We start from the raw sequence: 27,242 nt of genomic DNA, 5'->3' as shown, positions 1-27,242 counted from the left end.
GTGGGGAAGAGCCTAGAACTCATTAGAACAGGAGACAACTTCCTGAACAGAACACCAACAGCACAGGCTCTAAGAGCACCAATCAATAAATAGGACCTTCTGAAACTGAAAAGCTTCTGTAAAGCAAAGGACACTGTTATCAGAACAAAGCGACAGCCTCCAGATTGGGAAAGGATCTTCACCAACCCTACATATGACAGAGGGCTTACATCTGGACTATATAAAGAACTAAAGAAGTTAAAAAGCAGTAATTTAAGTAATCTAATTAAAAAATGGGGTACAGAGCTAAACAGAGAATTATCTGTAGAAGAATATAGAATGGCAATGAAACACCTAAAGAGATGTTCAACATCCTTAGGCATTAGAGAGATGCAAATCAAAACGACCCTGAGATTTCATCTTACACCCATATGAATGGCTAAGATCAAAAACTCTAGTGACAACACATGCTGGCGTGGAGAAAGGGGAACAATCCTCCATTGCTGGTGGGAATGTAAATTTGTACAACTTCTTTGGAAATCAATCTGGAGCTTTCTCAGACAATCAGGGATACTGCTTCCTCAAGATCCAGCTATATCATTCCTAGGTATATATCCAAAAGATGCTCAAGCACACAACAAGGACATTTGCTCAACCATGTTTGTAGCAGCTTTATTCGTAATAGCCAGAACCTGGAAACAACCCAAATGTCTATCAATGGAGGAATGGATACAGAAATTGTGGTACATTTACACAATGGAATACCAATTAAAAACAAGGAAATCATGAATTTTGTAAGCAAATGGTGGGATCTAGAAAAGATCATCCTGAGTGAGGTATCACCGGAGCAGAAAGACAGTATATACTCACTTATAAGTGGGTACTAGACCTATAAGATAGGATAAACATACTAAAATCTGTACACCTAAAGAAGATAAACAAGAAAGAGGACTAGGGGTAAGATGATCAGTCCTAACCTAGAAATACAAAGGGGATCAACATTTGAAGTAGGAGAAAACAAGTAACAAGACAGAAGTTTACCGCAGGGGGCCTCTGAAAGACTCTACCTAGCAGTGTATCAAAGCAGATGCTGAGACTAATAACCAAACCTTCTGCAGAATGCAGGGAATCATATGAATGAAAGGGAGATAGTATGACCTTGAGGGGACAGTAGCTCTACAAGGACCAAATATATCAAGGCACAGAGGTCTTCTATGAGACTGTTTCTCCAACAAAGGACCATGCATGGATATAACCTAAAACCCCTGCTCTGATGTAGCCCATGGTAGCTCAGTATTCAAGTGGGTTCCCTAGTATGGGAGACAAGGATTATTTCTGACATGAACTCAGTGACTGGCTCATTGATCTTCCCTTTCTCCCCGAGGGAGGCGCCACCTTGCTAGGCCACAGATAAGGACATTGCAGCCTGTCCTGAAGATACCTGATAGGCTAGGGTCAGATGGAAGGGGAGGACCTCCCCTATCAGAAGACTTGGAAGATGGAAAGTCAAAGATGAGGGAGGGAGGATGGGATTGGGAGGGAAAGAGAGAGGGGGCTATGGCTGGGATACAAGTGAATGACCTGTGATTAAAATAAAATAAAATAACAAAAAAATCATATAAAGATAGACCTATCAGAGTCACACAAGACTTTTCAAAAGAAACTATGAAAGCCAGAATGGCATAGGCAGATGTCATGCAGACTCTAAGAGACCAGAGATGCCAACCCAGACAACTATACCCTGCAAAACATTCAGTCAACATAAATGGAGAGAATAAAATATTCCATGACAAATCTAAACTTAATATCTACACAGCAACCCAGCCTTACAGAAGATACTAAAAGGAAAACTTGAATCGAATGAAATCAAGTACACCCAAGGAAACACAGGATATACATAACTTCACAACAAAAAATTAAAAGAAGACAAGCACAGAAACACACAATCACCACCAACTTCATAATAAAAGGAACTCACATTCATTGGACAGTATTATCTATCAACATCAGTAGATTCAACTCTCCAATAAAAAAGACAATGCAGTCAGTCCTGATAAGTCCTGATAGCCTAAGGCCAGATAGAAGGGAAGGAGGACTTTCCCTATCCGTGAATTATGGGAAAGGCATAGGGGGAGAACAGGGAAAAAGGGTAGGATTGGGATGAGATGAGGGGGGCAGCCACAGCCAGGATACAAAATGAATAAATTATAATAAATAATAAACAACAAATTTTAAAAAAGAACAATAAATAAGCAAACACCAGGAAAAAAAGACACTGACTAACAGAATGGCTGCAAAAATAGGATTCAACATTGTGCTGCATCCAGGAAACACACTCTGCAACAAAGATAAACACTACCTCACAGTAAAGTAAAGGGCTGGAAAAAGGCTTTTCAAGCAGACCCGGAAAACAAGCTGGAGTAGCCATCCCATATCTAATAAAATAGACTTTCAGAAAAATTAAAAAAAGAAGAGGAGGGACACTCCATTCTCATCAAAAGAAAAATCCACCAGCAGGAAATCACAATCCTGAAAACCTATGCCCTCAATTCAAAAGCACCTGCTTTTGTAAATGAAGCATTAAAGCTTCAATCACACATGGATCCCAACATCTTAATAGTGGGAGACTTCAACACTCCACTCTCACCAAGAGACAGATCATGTAGATAGAAGCTTAGTAGGGAAATAATGACAATTACAGAGGTCCTAAATCAATTGTACCTAATAGATGTCTACAGAACTTTTCACTCCAAAGAGTGTACCTTCTTGTCAGCAACTCACAGAATCTTTTCCAAAAGTGATCATATAGTTGGACACAAAGCAAAGCATCAAGAAGATTGAAATACTTTGTATCCTATCAGACCAACATAGATTAAAACTCGAACTTAACAAAAACAAAAATAACAAAAAGCCTACAGACACATGAAAACTGAACAGCTCTCTACTCAATGACAGCTGGGTCAGGGAAGAAATGAAAAAAGAAATCAGAGACTTCCTAAAATTCAATGGAAATTAAGGCACAACTTAACCAAACTTATGGGACACAATGAAAGCAGTGTTACTAAGGGCCTTCAGAAAAATGTTTGAAACATCTCATACAAGTAACTTAAGGGCACATCTAGAAACCCTTAGGAAACAAAAAAGAGGAACAGACACACCCAAGAGGAGTAGATGATTGGAAATAATCAAACTCAGACCTGAAATCAATGAATTAGAAACAAAGAAAGCAATTCAAAGAATCAATGAAACCAAGAGTTGGTTCTTTGAAAAAATCAACGAGATAGACAAACCCTCAACCAACCAGCCAACCAACCAACCAAACAAACAAACCAAAAAGGCAGAGAGAGACTAGCTAAATCAGCAAAATTAGAAATGAAAAGGGGGATATAACAACAAGCACTGAGGAAATCCGAACAATCATTAGGTCTTTCTACAAAAGCCTGTATGCCACAAAATTAGATAATCTAAGGGATAGTGACAATTTTTTTAATGCTTCCATTTACTATAATTAAATCAAGATCAGGTAAATAGATCAAAAAGTCCTATATCCTACAAGGAAATAGAAGCAGTCATGAAAAGTCTCCCTTCCCATATTATATGTCTAATACCCACTTATAAGTAAGTATATACCAAGTGTGCCTTTCTGCTTCTAGGATAAATCACTCAGGATGATCTTTTCTAGATCCTACCATTTGCCTGCAAATTTCATGATTTCCTTGTTTTTAATAGCAGAGCAGTATTCCATTGTGTAAATATACCTCAATTTCTGTATCCATTCCTCAGTTGAGGGGCATCTGTGTTGTTTCCAGCTTCTGGCTATTATGAATAAAGCTGCTACAAATGTGGTTGAGCAAAAGTCCTTGTTGTATACTTAAGTATGTTTTGGATATATGCCTAGGAACGGTATACCTGGATCTTGAGGAAGCACTATTCCTAATTGTCTGAGATAGCACCAGACTGATTTCTAAAGTGGTTGTACAAGTTTACATTCCCACTAGCAATGGAGGAGGGTAAACCTTTCTCTACATCCTCTCCAGCATGTACTGTCACTTGAGTTTTTTATCTTGGCCATTCTGACGGGTATAAGGCAACTCTAATGGTTGTTTTGATTTGCATTTTCCAGATGACTAAAAACTTTGAACATTTTTGTAAGTGTTTCTCTGCCTGTCAATATTCCTCTGCAGAAAATTTTCTGTTTAGCTCTGATGCCATTTTTTTAATTGGATTACTTGTCTGGATATTAGCCCTCTGTCAAATATAGGTTTGGTGAAGGTCCTTTCCCAGTCTCTAGGCTATCGTTTTGTTCTGATGACAGTCTGTACACCTAAAGAATCTAAGCAAGAAGGAGAGCCCTGGGTAAAATGATCACTCCTCACTCAGAAAGGCAAAAAGGATAGACATTGGAAGAGGGAGAAAACAGGGAACAGGACAGAAGCCTACCACAAAAAGTCTCTGAAAGACTCGAGCCAATAGGGTATCCAAGCAGATGATGAGACTCATAGGCAAACTTTGGGCAGAGTGCAGGGAATCTTATGAAAGAAGGGGGAGATAGAAAGACCTAGATGGAACAGGAGCTCCACAACCGAACCATGAAATCTGGGCCCAGGGGTCTTTTCAGAGACTGATACTCCAACCAAGTACTATGCATGGAGCTAATGTAGAACACCTGCACAAATGTAGCCCATGGCATCTCAGTGTCCAAGTGGGTTCCCTAGTAAGGTGAAGAGTGACTGTCTCTGACATGAATTCAGTGGCTGGCTTTTTGATCACCTCACCTTGATGGGGGAGCAGCCTTACAGGTCCACAGAGGAAGACACTGCACCAGTCTTGATGAGACCTGATAGGCTAGGGTCAGATGGAAGGGAAAGAAAACCTCCCCTATCAGTAGACTTGGAGAGGGGAATGGGAGGAGAAGAGGGAGGGAAGGAGGGGTTAGGATGGAATTAAGGAGGGAGCTACAGCAGGGATAAAAATCTGAATAAAATGTAATTAATGTCAAAACATTAAAATGAAAATTAAAAAAATTCTCCCCTCTTGGGGAGGGGGGAAGCCCTGGGCCAAATGGTTTCAGTGCAGAATTGTAACAGACCTTCAAAGAAGAGCTATATTCACTTCAAACTATTCCACAAAAAAGAAACAGAAAGAAGATTACCAGACTCATTCTATGAAGCCACAGTCACCTGGATAACTAAACCACACAAAGACCCAACAAAAAAAAGAGAACTTCAGACCTATCTCTCTTATGAACATTAACACAAAAATACTCAATAAAATACTTACAAATCGAATCCAAAAACATGTAAAGATATCACCCACCATGACCAAGTAGGCTTCATCCCAGTCATGCAGGGGTGGTTCAACATACGGAAATCCATCAATGTAATCCACCATATAAACAAACTGAAGTTGAAAACTCACATGATTATCTCCTTAGATGAGGAAAAAGCATTTGACAAAATCCAACAATAGTTCATGTTTAAAGTCTTGTAGAGATCAGTGACATAAGGCACATACCTAAACATAGTAAAGACAATGTACAGCAAGACTGTAGCCAACATTAAACTAAATGGAGAGAAAATTAAATGAATCCCACTGAAATCAGGTCCAAGGCAAGGCTGTCCACTCTTTCTGTGTCTCTTAAACAGTACTTGGAGTCCTAGCTAGACCAATAAAAAAACTAAAAAAGATCAAGAGGAAACAAATTCGCAGATGAAATGGTTGTACACACGAGTGACCCCAAAACTTCTACCAAAGAACTGTTTCAAATAATAAACACCTTCAGCAAAGTGATGTGTACAAAATTAACTCAAGTAGTCCTTCTGTATACAAAATACAAAAGGACTGAAATAGAAATTAGGGAATCAGCAGGCTTCAGAATAACCACTAATAACATAAAATACCTTGGTGTGACTCTAACCAAGTAAGTGAAAGACCTGTTTGAATAAAATTTCAACTCTCTTAAGAAAGAAATTGAAGTAGATATGAGATGATGGAAATATCTCCCATACTCATGGGTTAGTAGGATTAACATAGTGAAAATGGCCATCCTTCCAAAAGCAATCTACAGATTTAATGCAATACCATCAAAATACTGACACAATTCTTTCCCTATCTTGAAAGAACAATTCTCAATTTCAATGGAAAAACAAAACAAAAAACCCAGAATTGCTAAAACAATCCTGTACAAAATGGATGGTCTGGAGGTATCTACATTCCTGATCTCAAGCTGTTCTACAGAGCCATAGTAATAAAAACTGCATGGTACTGGCATAGAAACAGAATGGTGGATCAATAGAATGGAATTGAAGACCCAGAAATAAACCCACACACCTACGGTTACTTGATGTTTGACAAAGAAGAAAAAAAAACCACACACACACACACACAATGGAAAAAAGATAGCATCTTCAACAAATGGTTCTGGTCTAACTGGATGTCTACATTAAGAAAAATGAAAATAAATCCATATTTATCACCCTGAACAAAACAAAAGTCCAAGTGGATCAAAGACCTCAACATAAAACCAGGTACTCAGATGTCCTTCAACTGAGCAATGGATACAGAAATTGTGGTACATTTACAGAATGAAATAAATCCCCAGAAGCAGGAAAGCACATATGGTATATATTCACATATAACTGAGTATTGGACATATAATATAGGAAAAACATACTAAAATCTTTACACCTAAAGCAATTAAGCAAGAAGTAGGATGCTAGGGAAGCTTCTCAGTCCTCATTCAGAAAGACAAATGGTATAGACATCGGAAAAGGGAGAAAATATGATGTTATGCCCAGTTCATGAGACCCACAAAGACCATCAGGAATTGACTCTGCTGCAAAACACATGAGGGTTCATTGGATACAAGCTCAAGCCCAGGCCGCAAGCTCCCTGTGTAAAATGAGAGGTATGTTCCAGCGAGGTCTAGGTTTTTAAAGAGCAAACCTGTAAGCGAGGACAGGAGGAGGGAGATTCAATCCTTGGTGTTATATGATTCGGGAAGGGAAATTCACTTTTGAAATGACTGGTTTACAGCAGGTGCCAAGTCCATAAATGGTTCTGACTTGGCCATCTGGGTGGGTTTCCAGGAGACAGTGTCTCTTTAAGTAGTTCTGGCTAGGCCATCTGGGCCAGTTTCCTAGCAACCGTATCTCAATGGGCAGGAAAAGAATGCAGTAAGTCTGGTTCCTCTCCGAAGGTGACTGGACATGTCCCCATCTGGCTGGCCTTCATTCAGGCTTGTGATTTAAACTTTAATTCAATAACCAAAAAACAATAAAAACAAAAAAACCTAATTTTTCATTCTTTGGTCTTTCAAGGGAACAGGACAGGAGCTTACCACAGAGGGCCTCAGAAAGATTCTACTGATCATGGCTTTGAAGCAGATGTTGAGACTCATAGCCAAACTTTGGGAAGAGTGCAGGGAATCTCACAAGTTTTTCCTCTGATCAACTCTACAAAAGATCCTAGAGATCATGCACAAAGCATGTCCATTAAAAAATTAATTCTCTCCTACCAATTTTGTACTTATTTTTATATAATTTCTATAAATTTATGTTGCCCCTGCCTCTATACATATATGAACATTGCTTAGCTTCTAGTTAACTTTTTTTTTAAACCTATATAATTTTATTGAGAGAAAGAAAACAACAACAAAAAATTCTCGGGTAGTTCTTGACAGTGAGTCATTTGAATATATATTTGTGAGGCTGATGTAATGACAATTAACTCAGATATGTTAAAATGAAAAAAATGCATATGAATAAATGTAGCATTTGACTCAGGGTTTTGTTTAAAGGCTTATCATTGTGTTGGTTGCAGTTCCTATATTCTGAACATTACAGCACATCTATTCAACAAACATCCATTATAAAAATGAACTGAGATTATATGATGCTCTATCAGGAAAAAAAAGAACTCTGACTTCAAAGATAATCTCAAAAGATCTTTGCACTGTGATTAAAAAAAAAATCTTTTTAAACATCTAGAAAGCCTAGAGAATGGGAATAATTTTCCCCACAGTTATGGTCAATGTTCCTTAATATCTGATGAAAATCATACCATGTTATCAAAAATAATCTAGTTAACTTTTAAGTATGTCCTTAAAATTGCCTCTATTGATTTAAATTTACCTTTCTGTCTTAGCACTTCTATTATGTATCCATTACTGCATTTCTTCCAGGCTTGGTTCTGATTTAAGAGAAACTTATTTGCCCTCAGTTCCTGAATACTTGCATTTCCTCCTTCTATAAATCTCCCTATATCTTTTTATACTTCTAATTCTTTCAGGGCAAACAAGCACTATAATGTTTTTACTTCTTAAAATTAAACATAGCCAATGTAGCAAAAGCTTCAAATATTAAGAAGTCTCTGACATGGAATCTGTTGCCTGATCTTTGATCACTAACCCTGCTATGTTGTATGTGTGGCAGGGTGGTGGTAGGAAGAGTAAGGGTTGGAGGGGGAGGTTTGCCAGGCCACAGAAGGAGAGTAGGCAATCACTCATAATGAGGCTAGTTTCAGATGATAGAAGAGGAGGGCTCCTCTATCTGAGAACTAGGGGAGGGGAAGAGAAAGGAAGAGTGAGGAAGGGTGGGACCAGGAGGAGATGAGGGAGGTGGCTATAACTGGGATGTAAAGTGAATAATATAAAAATAAATTAAAAACTAAATGTGGAAAAATTCTATTACAAAAGGAATGTACATGAATACCCTACAAGACTGAAATATATTAACTCAGTCTAAAAAATGTCATAATTTTTGTATAAAAGGAAAATGAGTTGATGTTATAAAATTATAAAATAAGCAAAAATAACATTTTCAAAGTTGGTTGGATAGCAGTGAAATTCAAATGGAATATAATACCATCATGCAAAAAGCAATTCTGATGTATGGCATGGTATTAAAATAACAAGATAAATATTTCTGCCAACTTCTTCATTTACAAAGAATTTAGTAGTATATTATAACTAACGTGATGACTACAATTTTACAGAAAGAATAAGCGAAAACAGGAAACTCATATTGACAAGAATAATAAAAATTACTTATGCATAATGTGTTTCACAAATGAGGATAGAAGATTTTAAAAAGCAAAAAAAAAGGTTAAGTAATTAGCTTAATCTTTAAGAAGACATTATGTAATTGATCAAAACAATATGAGCTTTGTTTTTATGAGGCTGCTCCTCATTTGATTCAGAGGAAAGAAGAGGAACAGATGCACTTAAATATATATACATATATATACTAAACACTGTTGTCATTAGGCATCATGGTTTGCACTTTCAAAACATCTAATGGCTCCCCATTACTGTGTATATCATAACTTCTATTTTTCAAAAACTTCTCAAATTTGGTTCTAACTCAACTATACCCTCATAACTTTTATGACCCTGTCCACCGTACCCGTGATATCAGGTTGTCCAACCCAGGATTTCTCTGTTTCCATTGTTTTTTATTTATCCTTTTACTTTTCACATGGATGTTCTCTGTCCTTCAAAGCCTAATTTAAAGTTGACTTTCAACAGAATATAGATCAATGGGATCTAATATAAGACCCAGAAATGAATCCACACACCTACAGTTACTTGATTTTTGACAAAGAAGCAAAACAATACAATGGAAAAAAAGATAGCATCTTCAACAAATAGTTCTGGTATAATTGGATGTCTACATGTAGAAAAATGCAAATAGACCCACATTTATCACCCTGCACAAAATTAAAGTCCAAGTGAAACGAAGACCTCAACATAAAACCAGACACACTAAACCTGTTAGAAGAAAAATTGGGGAAGAGCCTAGAACTCATTGACACAGGAGACAACTTCCTGAACAGAACATAAACAGGACAGGTTCTAAAATCAGCAATCAATAAATGGGACCTCATGAAACTGAAAAGCTTCTGTAAAGCATAGGACACTGTCGTCAGAACAAAACGACAGCCTACACATTGGGAAACGATCTTCAGCAATCCTATATCTGACAGAGGGCTAATATCCAGAAATATAAAGAACTTAAGAAGTTAAATACCAACAAACCAAGTAAAGAAAAAAAAAGTACCGTACACAGCTAAACAGAAAATTCTCAATAGAGGAATATTGAATGGCAGAGAAACACTTAAAGAAATGTTCAATGTCCTTAGTCATCAGGGAGATGGAAATCAAAACAACCCTGAGATTTCACTTTATACCCATCAGAATGGCTAAGATAAAAACTCAAGTGACAATACATGCTGGAGAGGATGTGGGAAAAGGAGAACCCTCCTCCACTGCTGGTGGGAATGTAACCTTGCACATTCACTTTCAAAATCAATCTGGCATTTTCTCAGAAAGTTAGGAATAATGATACTTCAGACCCCGCTATACCACACTTAAATATATCCAAAATATGCTCAAATATACAACAAGGACATTTGCTCAACCATGTTCATAGCAGCTCTTTTCGTAATAGCCAGAAGCTGGAAAAACACCTAGATGTCCCTCAACAGAGGAATGGATACAGAAATTGTGGTACACTTACACAATGGAATTCTACTTATTTATTAAAAAAAAGGAAATCATGAAATTTGCATGCAAATGGTGGGAACTAGAAAAGATCATCCTGAGTGAGATATCCCAGAAGCAGAAAGACACACATGGTATGTGCTCACTTATAAGGGGATATTAGCTATATAATATAGGATCAACATACTAAAATCTATAGTCCTAAAGAAACTAAACAACAAGGAGGACCGTAGGGAAGAGGATGAAACCTCATTCAGAAGGGTAAACAGGACAGACATCAGAAGTAGGAGAAGACAGGGAATAGGACAGAAGACTTCCACAGAATGTCCTCTGAAATTATCCACTGATCGAGTTATCAAGTCAGAGGCTGAGACTCATAACCAAACTTTTGGCAGAGTGTATGGAGTCTTATGGAATAAGAGGGATATAAAAAGACCCAGAGGGGACAGGAGCTCCACAAGGAGGCCAACAGAATCAAAACATGTGCTGAGACGGATACACCTACCAAGCACCATGCATGGAGAGGACCTAGAATTCCTCTGCTTATGTAGCCAATAGGCAGCTCAGTCTCCATGTGGCTTCCCTAGTAAAGGGAGAAGGGGCTGTCTCTGACATGAACTCAGTGGCCAGCTCTTTGATCACCTTTCCCTGCAGATGCAGTCTTGGCAGGCCACAGAGGAAGACAATACAATCAGTCCTGATGAGATCTGATAGGCTAGTGTCAGATAGAAAGGGAGGAGCCTTGCCCCCATCAGTGGACTAGTGGAGGGACATGGAGGAGGAGTAGAGGGAAGGAGGGAACTGGGAGGGTATGAAGGAGGGGGCTATAGCTGGAATACAATGTGAATAAATTTTAATAAATAATAATACTAAAAAAGAAAAAAAAATAAAGTGCAAAAAAGACAACTAAGTTTATAGAACAAAATATATGCTTGGAGAGATGCCTTCTCATGCTCCCTCCTTCCCCAACCACCATCAACCAGTAGAATGAAGCAAGGCATGGACGTGGCTATCATGGTTCCTGCAAATAGTTATCTAGTATTGCAAGGCAGTGCCTAAAACTCCAAGGAAAACGAGGCTTTCTTTTCTCTTCACAAAATGCCTGACAGTCTATATGATAAGTGGGCTGTCACTTTTATTTTCTATATCTAGATCAAGACATGGGTGCCATTTTGTTATATATGCAGCACAATAGGGGATGTACCCTAAGCTTTTAGACCAAGGAAAGAATCTGATAAGCGGAAAGTATTGGGAAGATGGTCAATATGAATTAGTACAGCTAAAGTGTCACACTGTGAATCACTGTTCAACTATTAAAAAGGATTATTAACATACACGACAAAATGAATGGGTGTAAAAGTCTAGCCTGTGTAAAAGCTAATCTAATCTAATCTAAGAAGCTAATCTCAACATCTTATCAATTATTATATTTTGTTGTTTTTATTTTTAAAACAAAACAAAACTGACAGAAAATAGATTGTAGTTCCCAAAATTTAGGAGATGGGACCACCAAGAGGTAATAAGTTGGAAGTCATCATGTAATCATTCCATATTATAATTGTGATGATTAAGTGAAATGACATAATTGCAATGCACATACAAGTACATGCAAGTAAAAATCACTTTCACAGTATGTTCTAATTTATAAAACAAAAAGAAGACATATGCTGAGTTGACAGTAACTAGAACACAGCTGACATAAATATAGTATCAGACAAAACAGATTTCAGAGCAAAGACTATTAGCAGGGATAATGTGAGTCATTTTGTGACACAGGCATCAATTAAACAAGAGAATATAAAATCATTAATTGTTTTTATGTCTAAAAGCAGTGTTTCAAAATACATGAAGCCCAAACTGGAAGAACGAAAGAGAGACGTTCACACACTTGCAGTTACAGATTTTAACATTGACCCTCTCTGTGGCCTTAAAATGTGATTGAAATCAGTAAGGGTATAGAGAGCTCAACCATATCAATCAACTTTATCTAACACGATTGATAAAATATACCACTGAATAACAATTTCCATGTACCTATGGGATTCTTAATAAAGTACATGTTATTGTGAGTTCTCAAACTTAACACATATTTTTAAATGATCAAGGTTATACAAAGGATACTTTCTAACAAGTTTGATTAATGAAAAATCAAACTAAAAAGTTTTCCAGAATTTCCTCAAGTATTTGGAACCACAACAGTGACTGGCCCAGCATTGGTACTATAGTGGCATTTTTTTTCTTCAGGTGAACACCTGTCTAATTGGACTTAATGACTACTCAATAAGAAGGAATTCATACCTGGCACTGGAAACCTAGCCAACTACCCGTAGTTGAAGAGGCCACAGATCCTAGAGCAGAACCTACTACTGTCATTTCCTAAACCAATATAATTTCTGATTGCATTCAGTTAAGTGTAGCTCTCACTCTTCATCAGAGAAGCCACTTTTTTTTTTTTTTTCGGAAGACAGAGCCTATTGCAGTGATCCAGAAGTGGTCAAAAGGCACAGAACAACTGACCATAGAATGTGGTGCCCCAAATGATACTCCTTACAATGCAACCCCTATACCCAAAGCTTGTAACAACAACAACAAAAATAACAATAAAGACCTAGGGAAAAAGACTGTAAGAGCTAGAGAACCAGGAGACCTGCTACTAGATTATATCTTCTGGATATGACAAGGAAGTCACACCCAAGAAATCTCAAGTAATAAAGTTGTCTAAATAAGATTTATGTAATGATAACATTAGATGACATGCCATTGCAGATAGAGGAAATTTCATAAGGATCTACCCCGAGAAGTGCAATCAGTGGCTGCTGAGAGAGTGAGAATCAGTTTTCTTCAAGGAAAAGCTCTGCTATAGGTTATCCAATTCAAAGTGCTCAGTCCTAAACACATGTACAAATGAGTAACATTAAATAGACTCAGTATATGGTGTGTTTGTGTGTGTGTGTGTGTGTGTGTGTGTGTGTGTGTGTGTGTGTGTAAAATAATTATAATAAAAGAAGAGTAGGTCATGAATTTGAGAGGGAATGGCAGAGGAAAACACAAGAGTATTTGGAGGGGAGGGAGAAGTGGAATTGATGTGAATACAGTGCTTATGTATGGCATTCTCAATTTTTTCAATTGAAAAAACATAAAAATATTTGGAAGTAAATAGGATATTTTTTAAGTCATGAAAAACTTCAAAGGGAAGCTAGAAAGTATGTTTAATTGAATGAAAATGCAACGTCTCAAAAACGTGTGGGATGAAGCTCAAGCTGCATTTAGGAGGGATTTATATTTGTAAATGACTCGGAAAAAGTCTCATATGAAAGATCTCCATTTTCCCACTATGAAACTTGAAATAGAAGAACAAACTAATTATAAATTAAGCAGAAAAACAGAAATAGAATCATAATGGTATTCAATTAAATAAACAGAAAAAGAGAAAAATAATAATGAATCCAAAAACTGTTTTTCTAAGGAGGTCTATAAAACTACACACACACACACACACACACACACACACACACACACACACACACTCACGATATTGGCTAAGGGAGATGCAAATAACAAATATCAGAGTTGATAGAATTGATAATCAACTCTGGATGTTTAAAATAGCTGTGCCAATCAATTTGATAATTTAATTGAAATGGATACATTGATTGAAAGACAAACTACTAAAGTTTATTCTAAAAGAAACAAATTGACCTGCTTACAAGATGTTCAGGGATAAAGATAGAGCAGTTAGACCAGAGATTGAGGGAATGCCCAACCACTGCCTGGACCAACCAAAGACCCACCATATGGGAGAGTGCCAACCCCTGACACTATGAATGTTGTTCTGCTAAAGCTGCAAAGAGGAACCTGACAGAGTTGACCTCTGAGAGGCATTACCCAGCAGTGCCTCAAAAGTGATACTGAGACTCACAGATAAACATTGGGTGATACTTAGGGAGTCTTGTGGAAAATGGGAGGAAAGAGAAAAAGGACCTGGAGGTGACAGGAGTGCCACAAGAAGACCAAGAGAGCCAAATAACCAGGGCCCAGAGAGGCTTTCTGAGAATTAATCATCAACCAAGGACCATGCACGAAATGAACCTAGGCTACCTACAAAGATATAGCAGATGGGCAGCTTAGGCCTATGTGGGTCCTCTAGTAAGGGAATTGAGGACTTCATTTAACATGGACTCTTTATCACTTCCCCCTGGCAGGAATGCATTGCCACAGGGGGAATACACACTTAGTACTGATGAAACTTGATAAGATGGACTGAATGGGAAAGGGAGCTCCCCTTAAGGGGAGGGAGGATAAAGGAGGGAGGGAGGTTGAGGCTGGAAGGGAAGGAGGAATGGGACTACAACAAGAATGTAATGTGAATAAAAAAATAAATTAAAAAGAAACAAATGATTGAAACAGTTATTCAACAATAAAATTGAATTTGTACTTAAAACCCTCCCTTAAAAAAATATTTGAAGTTGAGAGGGGGTTTACTGGTTCCATCTATCAAATACTGAAAGAACACAATATTTCACATATAGAATGCTGGAGACATGAATAAGTCTCAATTCATTTCATGTGACTAGAAATCTCTATGTTGGAGTGTGGTGTTGGCTACTGATTCTAGGATTTTGTACATAGTACTTCTGACATTGCCTTTGGTTTGTTGTTGTTGTTGTTTTTGCCTCCCTTTCTCTCCCCTCTTCTTTCAATACAAAAATGTGTCATGTAGCAGAGGTTGGCCTCCAGCTAGATGTGTGGGTGAGGTTGACCGCAAACTCATAATTGTCCTGCCTTTATTTCCTGAGTGATAATATCCCAGGTATCTAGTACCTTACTGAGCTTCAGACATTACCTTAACACTCAAACCAGAAAAAAGTAACTGAAGAAATGCAGCATTAAAATCCATCAAGAGATGCTCATCATGGTGGTACATGACCATAATCTTCATACTTGTGCCCCGGAAGGGGGGCCAGAGAATTGTGAGTTTGAGGTCACCTTGAGCTACATAAAGAGACAGTGACTTATAAAGAATAAAAACAAGCACATCACGATTTATAAGTCTTAATACTAAAATCTACAGACCTAAAGAAGCCAAACAACATGGAAGACACTAGATAGGATGCTTAATTTTTATTCAGAAGGGCAAACAAGACAGATAATGGAAGTGGCTGAAGAGAAAGAACAGGATAGGAGCCTACCACAGATGTTCTCTGAAAGACTCCATCCAACAGGGGCTAGAATCACATATTGAGAGTCACAGCCAGACTTTGGGCAGCATACAGGGAATCTTATATAAGAAGGGGAAGAAAGAACCGAATGAGACAGGAGCTCCACAAGGAGAACAACAAAGCCAAAAACTCTGGACCCAGGTCCTGCAGAGACTGATGCACCAACCATGGACCATGCATGGAGATTACCTAGACGCCCTGCTCAGATGTAGCCCATGGGCAGCTCAGTCTCCATGTGGGTACCCTAGTAAGGGGAGCAGGGGAAGTCACTGTCATGAACTCATTTGCCTGCTCTTTGATCACTTCCCCTGGTGAGGTGGCCTTATTAGACCACAGAGAAAGAGGATCTAGACAATCCTGATGAGACCTTATAGGCTAAGGTCAGATAGTAGGGGAGGAGGATCTCCCCTATCAGAGAACTAGGGAAGGGCCATAGGGGGAAAAGCGGGAGAGAGGGTAGGACCAGGAGGAGATGAAGGAGGGGGCTACAACCAGGATACAAAGTGAATATATTGTAAATAATAATAATAACAATAATAATTTTACAAAAGAAAAAAACAGCAAAGTAAAAAAGAAAACTTCATTGTACCCTAACCTGAGCGATCTAAGAAGTACCTCTCCCAGCAAAACTATGTTATTTTTATTCTAGCTGCCATGAAGGAACAGAAAATAAATGAAAAGTATGACTTTGATAGAAACTTAGCTATCTAAATTATTGGAACTATTTTGTAACATGTCACTTTCAGTTATTATATATTATGTTAACATTTTTGTGATGAGGTTTCTCTGTGTAGCCCTGGTTGTCCTAGAGCTTGCTCTGTAGATCAGGCTGGCCTCAAATTAACAGAGAGCTGTCTGCCTTTGCCTCCTTAGTGCTGGAATTAAAGGCATGCACTACCCATGTCAGACTGAACAACACCTATTAAAAACTATTTCCCTTATGATCATAAAGTTTTGAAACAAGGTAAATGTCATCATCATGCCACGATGAACAACTCAAATGTTTTCTTAAAATAAATATTTCATGAAACTAAACCAGTGGAAAGCAAGACAGAGTTATTTGCCTAAGCATTTGAACAACACACTTTTAAAATTTTATTAGCTAGGTTATAACTAAAAATATATCTTACAATGACTTCAGCACCAAAATTAAGCAGAGAAAATAAATAGCTAGAATAGCAAAAACATGGAAAGATCAGTGTAATAGGCACGAATCACTAGGAAGGCAAAGTGTCAATTAGCAGTCTCAGTGCTTAGAAAAGAGAGATATTTTTAAGTTTCTTATGGATTTAAATAAGTATAGACAATATGCAGGCAATGATTTCTATTCTATAGTAGAAATATTCAGCAACAAGCACATATAGCTACCAACTAGAGCATGTGACCATAATATGTCCTCCTTGTCCTAACAATGGGACTTCCAAATGACAATTCATATTTTTTTTTGGAAGAGGAAGAAAAGAACAGTCAAGGAAAAAAATAAGCTGTGTAATATTACTTTTTCCATCAAGTATAAAATCTACTATATTGTTGTGTAAATTGTTAGCTTCTATTGATGTTTTTTTTTAAATTATGGATAATTAGCAGTTACAGTTTAGAATAAAATTAGAGTACAAATGCACATACAGAGTAAGAAAATTTGGGTCAAGTCTCAATATGTGTCATCTAAATGGGTACATGTATCTTGGTAGGTCTCCTAACTTCTATGCGATTTAGTATGCCTATATTTAAGGTGGACATGAAAATTCTTGCTATTCTGTCTTGTGGCATATTTTCAAGTATCAATGAGAAAGATTATACATAAATAAATCATAAAATGTCATCTAAATTTATTCATCCCATGAATAATTGTCAAAAGAATAGCAAAAGGCACTGAGTGCTTCCTCTATGGAAAGTATGAGGCTAAGCTCTTTACTTGCACTTGCTCTTTTAATGATATTAATAACATTAAAATCAAAGATGGATATTTACGGAGAATACTCATATATCACAGTACTATATCTCAAGGCATATAGAAAGAACATGTTATATCCCAGGTCTAGAGAATCTTTCTGAGAGATGACATTCATCATGGGCTGAATTATGTGGATATAGTAGAAGAAGCTAGTAATTGCATTAGTTACAAAATGGATTACGTGGGAGAAATATATCAATGATTATTAAGCTGCAGTTAGATAGGAAGAAAGAGTTCTGGTGTGCTGTTGCTTAGCAGGGTGTCTATAGAAAACAAACTATAACAAAGAATCTAGAAGAAAGTATTGTTAAAACTTTTTACAATAAAGAAATGATCAATATTTAAAGAGACACATTTAAATTTTTTGTTGTCTTTTGAGGTTTTTGGTTTCTCCTTCTTCTTCTTCTTCTTCTTCTTCTTCTTCTTCTTCTTCTTCTTCTTTTTGATACAGAGTTTCTCTGTATAGCCTTGGCTATCCTGATTCTTTGTAGACAAGGCTAGACTCAGACCCATGGAGATCCACATGCTTCTGCCTCTCTGAGTGCTGGGATGACATATTTAATTTCATTTAAATATTATACATCCTATCATGTACCAAAACATACCACTCATCAACATGTATACTTTTAAGTTTTATGTGTCTGATAAATATAAATTTTAAAAATACCTACAAAATAAGCATGTTATCAAAAGGTACCATTTAAGATGACTCATTATGAATAAGTAAGAGACGGATAAAGAAAAGAAAGGACATTCTAGGGAGAGGAAAAAGGAATAAGAACAATGACATATGAAAGAACAGTATAAGTTTTGAGGACAGTGAAAAATTCAAAGTCATGTGAGCATTTTCCTTGACCCTATTTTCTATTAACTCTGCTAAGCTAATGTCAAAGAAAGGTGTATGTGGTTGAATGGATGAAAGATTAGAAATTTACGTAGTAGCTATAACAGAACAATGAAGGAACATAAAACTGAAGGTATTGTGAGAAATATTGGAAAACCATTTATGAGATAAGGCTTTGTATACACATTATATAAAAGGTCATTTATTATTGAATACTAGAAAGATAAATGTCCCAATTAAAAACTGAGCCAAATCTCACAGTCATTTTTATTTGCATCTCTCTGATGGCTAAAGACATCGAGCATCTCTTCAAGTGTTTCTCTGCCATTCTATATTCTTCTACAGAGAATTCTGTTTAGCTCCGTACCCCATTTTTTAATTGGATGGCTTGGTTTATTGTTTTTTTTTAATTTCTTTAGTTCTTTATATATTCTGGATATCAGCCTTCTGTCAGATAGAGGATTGGTGAAGATCCTTTCCCAGTCTGTAGGCTGTCATTTTGTTCTGATGACAATGTCTTTTGTTTACAGAAGCTTTTCAGTTTCATGAGGTCCCATTTGTCATTTGTTGCTCTAAGAGCCTGTGTTGTTGGTGTTCTGTTCAGGAAGTTTTCTCCTGTGCCAATGAGTTCCAAGGTCTTCCCCACTTTTTCTTCTAACCATTTTAGTGTATCTGGTTTTATGTTGCAGGACAGGAGCCTACCGCAGAGGGCCTCTGAAAGACTCTACCTAACAGCTTATCAAAGCAGATGCTGAGACTCATAACCAAATCTTCAGTAGAGTGCAAGGAATAATATGATATAAGGGGGAGTTAGTATGAATGGGAGAGGACAGGAGCTCCACAAGGACAAAATATATCAGGGCACAGGGGTCCTCTTTGAGACTGTTTCTCCAACCAGGGACCATGTATGGATATAACCTAGAACCCCTGCTTGGATGTTGCCCATGATAGCTTAGTATCCAAGTGGGTTTTCCTAGAAAGGGGAACAGGAACTATTTCTGACATGAACTCAGTGGCTGACTCTTTGACCTCCCCCTCCCTCCGAGGGAGGAACAGCCTTGCTGTGACACGAGGAGGACATTGCAGCCAGTCCTGAAGATACCTGATAAACTAGGGTCAGATGGAAGGGAAAGATGACCTCTCCTATCAGTGGACTTGGAAAGGGAAAGGGAGGAGACGAGGGAAGGAGAGTGGGACTGTAAGGGAATGAGGGAGGGGTCTACGGCTGGGATACAAAGTAAATAACCTGTGATTAATATTAAAAAAATAAAAATAAAAAAAATAAAAACTTGGCCAAAATTCTGAACAGACATTTCCCCAAAGATGGCATAGTTATGACCAAAAGCACAAATTAAAAGCTGTTTAACATAATTAGTAGTGGGAAAATTTAAATCAAAACCACAGGGAGTAGTTTATACCTACTCAGATGACCATAATAAGACACACACACACACACACACACACACACAAGAATTGTCAAGGAATGATACTACATGCTTTTTCACTGTACTACATGTTAAGGAGTATGTACTATATACATTATTTACTATAAAAGAACATAACTGCCTGTAAGATAACTGTGTAAATATAAAATAGTGCAGCAACATTGGCAAATACTCTGGCAGTTCTTCAAAAGATTAAGCATAGAATTACCACAGGACCAAGTAAATCAACAACTATACTCATACCAAAAAGAAATGAAAAAAATTGTAAATAAATAATCATAATAGCATTGTTCATAAGCTAAAAGCTGGAAATCCCTAAGTGTCCACAAATGAACAAATAGATGAAAAAAATGTAGTACATCTACATAATGGGATATTGTTTAGTCATAAAAAGAAAGTTGCTTTCTATAACATGGATGAGCCTTGAAAATTTTATAGTAAGTAAAAAAAATGAGTAACAAAAGCCATATATTTGATAACTTCATGTATATGAAATGCTCAGAATAGACAGAGCTATGAAGCTAACAAGATTAATGGCTACCTAGGGATATGGAAAAGGGGTTGGCAGCAGAAGGGGGCTTCCTGCTAGCAGATAATAGGTTTTCTTATTTTGAGATGATAATATTCCCAAATCAACTACTGTGATAGGTGCAAAATCCTATGAAAAGTCTAAAACCCACTGACTTATACACTTTTACTAGGTGAATTTTATAGTATATGAATTTCATTTCAATAAAGCTCTTATTTAAAAGTTAAATGTACCTGAAGACATATGATATGAAGAATTATCATCATAGGACTGCACAGGAAAAGAAAGACATTGTCCGCCAGGGATAATAATTAGAAGTCAAAGAACCAAATTCTTGGTAAGAAGTAAGCACAGATGTAGTATTAATCAAGAAATGGGGCCAATAAAACTATCCTTGACCTTTTTTTTGTAGTTATCTTTTTTAATAACTTTTATTAGTTATACTTTATTCACTTTGTATCCCCCCATAAACCCCACCCTCCTCTCCTCCTAATCCTACCTTCCCTCCCTCTTCTTCACGCATGCCCCTCCCCAAGTCCACTGATAGGGGAGGTCTTCCTCTCCTTCCTTCTGATCTTAGTCTATCAGATCTCATCAGGAGTGGCTGCACTGTTATCTTCTGTGGCCTGGTAAGGCTCCTCCTCCCTCAGGGGGAGGTGATCAAAGAGCAGGCCAATAAGTTCATGTCAGAAGCAGTCCCTGTTCCCATTACTATGTAACCCACGTGGGCACTGAACCGCCATGGGCTACATCTGTGCAGGGGTTCTAGTTTATCTCCATGCATGGTACTTGGTTGGAGTATGAGTCTCTGGAAAGACCCCTGTGTTCAAATTTGTGGTTCTGTTGCTCTCCTTGTGGAGCTCCTATCCTCTCCAGCTCTTACTATTTCCCACTTCTTTCATAAGATTCCATGCACTCTCCTTAAGCTAACTCTGGGTAGGTAATCATCTTACTAAGGTACATGTAATTTGTACTGCTGACTCCATCATGGATTCTCCTGGGATTTTTCAAAGTTCTAGGAATCCAAGCTGATTACATAACAAATGTCTTTCTAGGCACTTGACAGCTTAATTTGTCACAACCTATGTAATAAAGGTGACTAATCTTCTGTAGCCACTCAGGCCAACCAGATAGATACCTTATTTTGTGGACCCCTCACTTTGGATCAGCTACATTTTTTTCCCTGACATCTTTTCTGTTTAGCTTGGGTGGAAGGAAAGAAATATTTATCATAGACTGTATTTTCCCATAAGTTGTGACACTTAATCTTCATATCTTTCACCTAGATTACAAATAAGGAAACAGATCCAAAAAGGATGAGTGACTTTCTCGATGTCAGGTAACTAGCCAGTAGTACTATAATTAGAATTCCAGTTTGGGCTGAACTAGATGAACCAAATTATTCTTACTACAATTAAGAAATGGGTAATCATTCAGGACAAGACTTCTTAAAAACAGTTGCTCCCCATGGACCTTCCCCCTTTCACAGAACTTTTTATGCCTATTCAAGCTATAATTTGTACTGTTGTTAATTTTAACATAATGATAACATTTATATATTAAGCTTATTTCCTTGACAACCACACATCCAAAATTAGATAGAAAAAGTTCCCTGTTAGTGTTTGGTCTTAAAAATCTGCTTTTGGGAACGTATTTTTTAAAATAATGTTTATTTATGTTTCAAGAATTTTTCATACAGTGCATTTTGATCACGCTCATCCCCTCACCAACTCATCCCAGATTTATCCCTACCTCTCTACCCACCCAACTTCGCTGCTTCCTCTTTTTTTTTCCCCTTAACTCATCAACTTCAGTTTACATAGCCCAGGTGTGAGGCCTTACCCAGGGTTCACACTTTTCAGGAACAAACACTTTCTCTTCCAGCAGCTATCAATTACTGATAGCTCCTCAGCTAGAGGTGGGGCTTTGTGCTGATCTTTCTCCTACCCCCATGCTGGGATTTTGTGTGTCTTCAGTTTGTACTGGTCTTGGACATAACAATTTCTGTAAGTTCATATGTATATTTGTCCTATTGTATCTGGAAAACACTGTATCTTCATAGACACCCACTATGTCTGCTTCCTCTGGCTCTTATACTTTTTAAAAGAATATTTTTATGGTTTTTCAAGACAGGGTTTCTCTGGGTAGTCTTGTCTATCCTGGACTCTCTTTGGAGACCACCCTAGCCTTGTACTTGCAGAAATCTACCTTCCTCTGCATCTCTAGTGCTGGGATTACAGGAGTAATCTATAATCTGCAGCCAGCCTCCTTTATAAATTTTAATATTTTGGGGGATAGTTCTCTTACACTCTTGATGTCTTCCTTGAAGACTTTAAAGCTTTGGGGGAGGGATGTGACATAGATTTCCCATTAAGCCCGATATTCTTTACTCTTTTTATCTCCACACTGACCAGTTAGTCTCTATGCTAATCACCAACTACTGAAAGATGTAGCTTTTCTGGTGGGAGTTGAGAGATGCACTAATCTATGGGTAATCTATAGGTCACTAAGAGTTGTTTTAATAATATAACACTTTAGCAGAATAATAGTAATATATTCTTACAAAGGGAACAAGACCAGTATAGGCACAGTTTATTGGCCTCAATAACATGTCAGGCATGGTTTCCATCTCCTGAAGTAGGTCTTGTATCTAAGAAAAACTTTCATGCTCCTAACATTTGTGCCGCTCTTATATCAGTATCTTGCCAGGCTCAATCCTGGAGCCCACAGAGTCACAGCCTGGGTAACATTGAGTATTATGATTCTTCTTCCATAGCTTGCTCAGCACCTTCTAGCACTATGAAAACTAGCCAGCAGAGGTGAAGCTTTCAAGTCTGTATTTGCTCTAATTTTCCATTTTTTAGTACTCAAGTATATGGTATCTTTTCCAATAGGGTTTTACCATCAAGTTCAGGCAGGTAAGCACCTGTAATGGGGTCTTTGAGACATCATTGGCTTCAAAGTCAAAGAGGTAACCAGGTCCTGGTACTGCTATTTTTTTATTCGTGAGCATGTGGTGTCTAATTAGGGTATTATCCCCTAGTTATAAGATAACGACAATTAAATGCTTTCTGTATGTGATTTATGCATATTTATAGGATGCTTCTACAGTAGCAGGTTTCCATATGGCTTTTTTCAAAAGGCCTTTGTATTAGTTTGCCCTCTCTAGATTCCCTCCTCCACTTTGGCCTCCCATCCACCACCCCACTCAATCCCTCTTGTTCTATTATTCTTCTTTGTCCCTTTATATCAAAATATTCTATCTGCTTTCACTAGAAAGATCTCTCCTTCCCTATGCCCCATATTAGCTGTCTAACATGTATGAGTATCACAAATTAAAAATAAGTATCTAAAGACTCACAGCTAACATCTACATAAGAGAGAAAACATGCTATGTTGGCCTATCTGGGTCTCCCTTATATCACAAAGGATAACTGTTTTCATTCATTTACCTGAGTTTCACAAGTTTTCTTTTTAATTATTTAATATTTTTATTTTTATTAATTACAGTTTATTCACTTTGTATTTCCCCTGTACCTCCCTCCCTCCTCCCATTCCAATCCCACCCTTTCTCTTCTCCATGCATGCCCCTCCCCAAGTCCACTGATAAGGGACATCTTCCTCCCCTTCCCTCTGATCCTAGTCTATCAGGTCTCATCAGGAGTGGCTGCATTATCTTCTTCTGTGTCCTGGTAAGGCTGCAGGACAGGAGCCTATCACAGAGGGCCTCTGAAAGGCTCTACCCTGCAGGGTATCTAGGCAGATGCTGAGACTCATAGCCAAAATTTGGGTAGAGTGCAGGGAATCTTATGAAAGAAGTGAGAGATAGTAAGACCTGGCAAGGACAGGAGCTCCACAAAGAGAGCAACAGATCCAAAAAGTCTTGGCACACGGTCTTTTCTGAGAATGATACTCCAACCAAGGACTACTCATGGAGCTGGCCTGGAACCCCTGCACAGAGGTAGCCTATGACAGTTCAGTATCCAAGTGGGTTCCATAGTAATGGGAACAGGGACTGTCTCTGACATGAACTGATTAGCCTGCTCTTTAATTACCTCCCCCTGAGGGGGAAGCAGCCTTGCCAGGCCACAGAAGAAGACAATACAGCCACTCCTGAGTTGCACAATTTTATTTAAAGTAATTTGGGGGGATGGAGTTGGTGAGACAAGGTTTCTCCATGTAGCCCTGGCTGTCCTGGACTCACTTTGTAAACCAAGCTGGCATTGAACTCACAGTGATCTGCCTGCCTCTGCCTCCCGAGTCCTGGGATTAAAGGAGTGCGCCACCACACCCACCTCTCATCTTTCATTATATTATGTACGACTTCAGGTTAGTTGTTCTTAATCAAATATATTCATGAATTCCATCTAGTAATATTTCATTTTGAGATATATTTAGAAAGTTATACATATATATCATATATATTATGTATTATAAATATTTTTACATTATATATAATTTAAAAAGACTACACATACATACATAATTTCTTACTTAGCAGAAAAGACTGGCAGAATTTAACTGTATCTAGAAGGCACTTATATCCATCAAGTACTCTACTGTTCTCTAATTCATCAATGACCATTTGGAATGTCAATGTCGATGAAAATAGTCCCAAATCCCTGTGCCTTGTGTTCCATTTACTGTCTCTAACCTGAACTCAGTGGCTGGCTCTTTTATCATCTCCCTAAAGGGGGGGGGGAGAAGCCTTACCAGGTCACAGAGGAAGACTATGAAAGACAGTCCTGATGAGACCTGATAGGCTAGGGTCAATTGGAAGGGGAGGAGGTCCTCCCCTATAAGTGGAGAGGGGCATGGATGGTGATGAGGGAGGGAGGGAGGGAGGGAGGGAGGAATTGGGAGGGAACAAGAGTAGGGCAACAGCTGGGATACAAAGTGAATAAATAGTAATAAATAAAAATTATATAAAAAAGAAAGAAACAATAATGAACAAAACGTAACTTTCCATATTTATGGAACTCAAGCTCTTTTGTTCAGAAACAATAAATAAACAGAATTAATAAGTTTAAAAAGAAAGTAAAATATTTAGAATAGGAAACTTGTGAAATTTATTTTGGCTGTTATACAATAGAGATTAGAGAGTCAATGTTGACAAACAAAATATTCCCTAGGGAGGAAGGTGATGTGGGAGGAAATGATGCAGAAATTGTATGTATATAAATGTACATATACTGTTATATAAGAATTATTTTGAAAACCATTGAAAAAAGAAAGTAACATACTAGCATGATACAAAAATAAAACAGAAACAATGAATTGTGGCACTTATTTTTAAATTCAAGAATGCATGCATTTTTTATCAAGATTGGTATAATGGTGGGCTTTTATTTGTTTTTCTAAATAATGGACCCTATATCTGTGAAATTTTATGTTAACAAAAATAGATGGGATGAAAGCAGGCATTTTCTATGCACCTTCTGTTCCCATCCCCACACATTAACAGCCTCCCACGTTACTGTTATCCTGCACCTCAAAAAAAAAAAAAAAAAAAAAAACAGCAAATGGAAAGTTTTGTAACTGTACAAAAGAGCAGTTGAGAATACCTGTAACACCACACAACTGTGGGAATTGCTGGTAAAGATGCGTGTGCTTCCTGCCTTAGAAGACTGCAAATGGGAAGTGAGACCCATTTCACTGCTTCCTAGAGCCAGTTTCATGTGCTGGTCTTCCTCTTCCACAAGAGATCTGAAATTTTTTAATAAGAAAGAAAAGAAAATTAATAATGTGCTTGATTCACAATAATGAAATTATTTAGAAAAACACTCAGCTGCTGGTGCTGATCATCTAAATATGGAACATGCTGAGGTCTGTTTCACTGTATTCTAACCCCATACCAATCTCTAGCATAGAAGAAAGACACATGCCTAAATGCTTTCCAAGAACAGAAAACATAAAGAACTGAGAGACCAACTAAAACATAGTTTTGAAAGCTCTAGTCTCAAGGAACTTTTATGGTGACAGTATTTGTCTTATGTATTTTACTGTTTAGATAGTAAAGCCATCAAATTGTGTCCTTCATGGTTAGGTTTAATTTTTAATACCTAATTTTAGAAAGAGAAAACTAGCAATTGAAGTATTTAATCACTGTTCTTTATCAAGTACTTGCCACAAGTTTTAAACATGCTCTTTTATTTTAACAAAACCCAATGCAAAAGGTATTATTATTACCTCTGTATTCTTTTTGTTTTATATTTTATTTACTGTGTATAAATATCAGCCTGCAAATAGGTCTATGCACCACAATTGTGCCTGGTGCCCACAGAGGCTTCATGAGGGAGTAAGATTCCTTGGAATTCGTGTTCCAGATGGTTGTGAATTATCATTTGAGTGGTGGAAATCAAATATGGGTCCTCTGAAAAAGGAACAAGTGCTCTTACCACTGAGCTATCTATCTGTCTAGTCCCTATTTCCCTTTTTCTTAAGAAAAGCAAAGAAGAATTAAAAATAACTTATCAGATTATTCAAGTAATTGAGTCATGATTTTAATTTAAATATGGTTTTTCCAATTCCTATCCACCCACACTAGTAAAAGTTAAAAAAAAATTCTGCAATATAGTAATGCAATACTTCATGTTGCTGTTATTAGTACTAGCTTTAATCAACTTTAACTAAACAAAATTTTACACATGAAATAAAATTTTAGATCTCTTTCCTCAATTTGGGACAGTTTAAACAAATAACTATATTTGACTAACATTTCCATTATATATATATATATATATATATATATATATATATATATATATATAT

The 27,242-nt window shown here is 37.3% G+C and overlaps 1 protein-coding gene across 6 annotated transcripts in view; it reads right to left on the bottom strand.

The window, feature by feature from the left end:
* The window catches only part of Klhl13 (kelch like family member 13), a 229,546-nt gene that overhangs the window by 34,467 nt on the left and 167,837 nt on the right, over positions 1 to 27,242 (bottom strand). For all 6 annotated transcript variants that reach the window (XM_055604990.1, XM_055604989.1, XM_055604993.1 and 3 more), the window contains one exon: positions 26,036 to 26,177. In XM_055604990.1, the coding sequence (XP_055460965.1) occupies positions 26,036 to 26,177 (142 nt within the window). The remainder of the gene's footprint in view (positions 1 to 26,035; positions 26,178 to 27,242) is intronic.

This window comes from Psammomys obesus, unplaced genomic scaffold (assembly GCF_907164565.1).
Source record: "Psammomys obesus unplaced genomic scaffold, mPsaObe1.curated_primary_1811, whole genome shotgun sequence".
Taxonomy (NCBI): Eukaryota; Metazoa; Chordata; class Mammalia; order Rodentia; family Muridae; genus Psammomys; species Psammomys obesus.
Note: the sequence above shows the minus strand (reverse complement) of the source record. Positions and strands in the feature narration are given on the sequence as shown.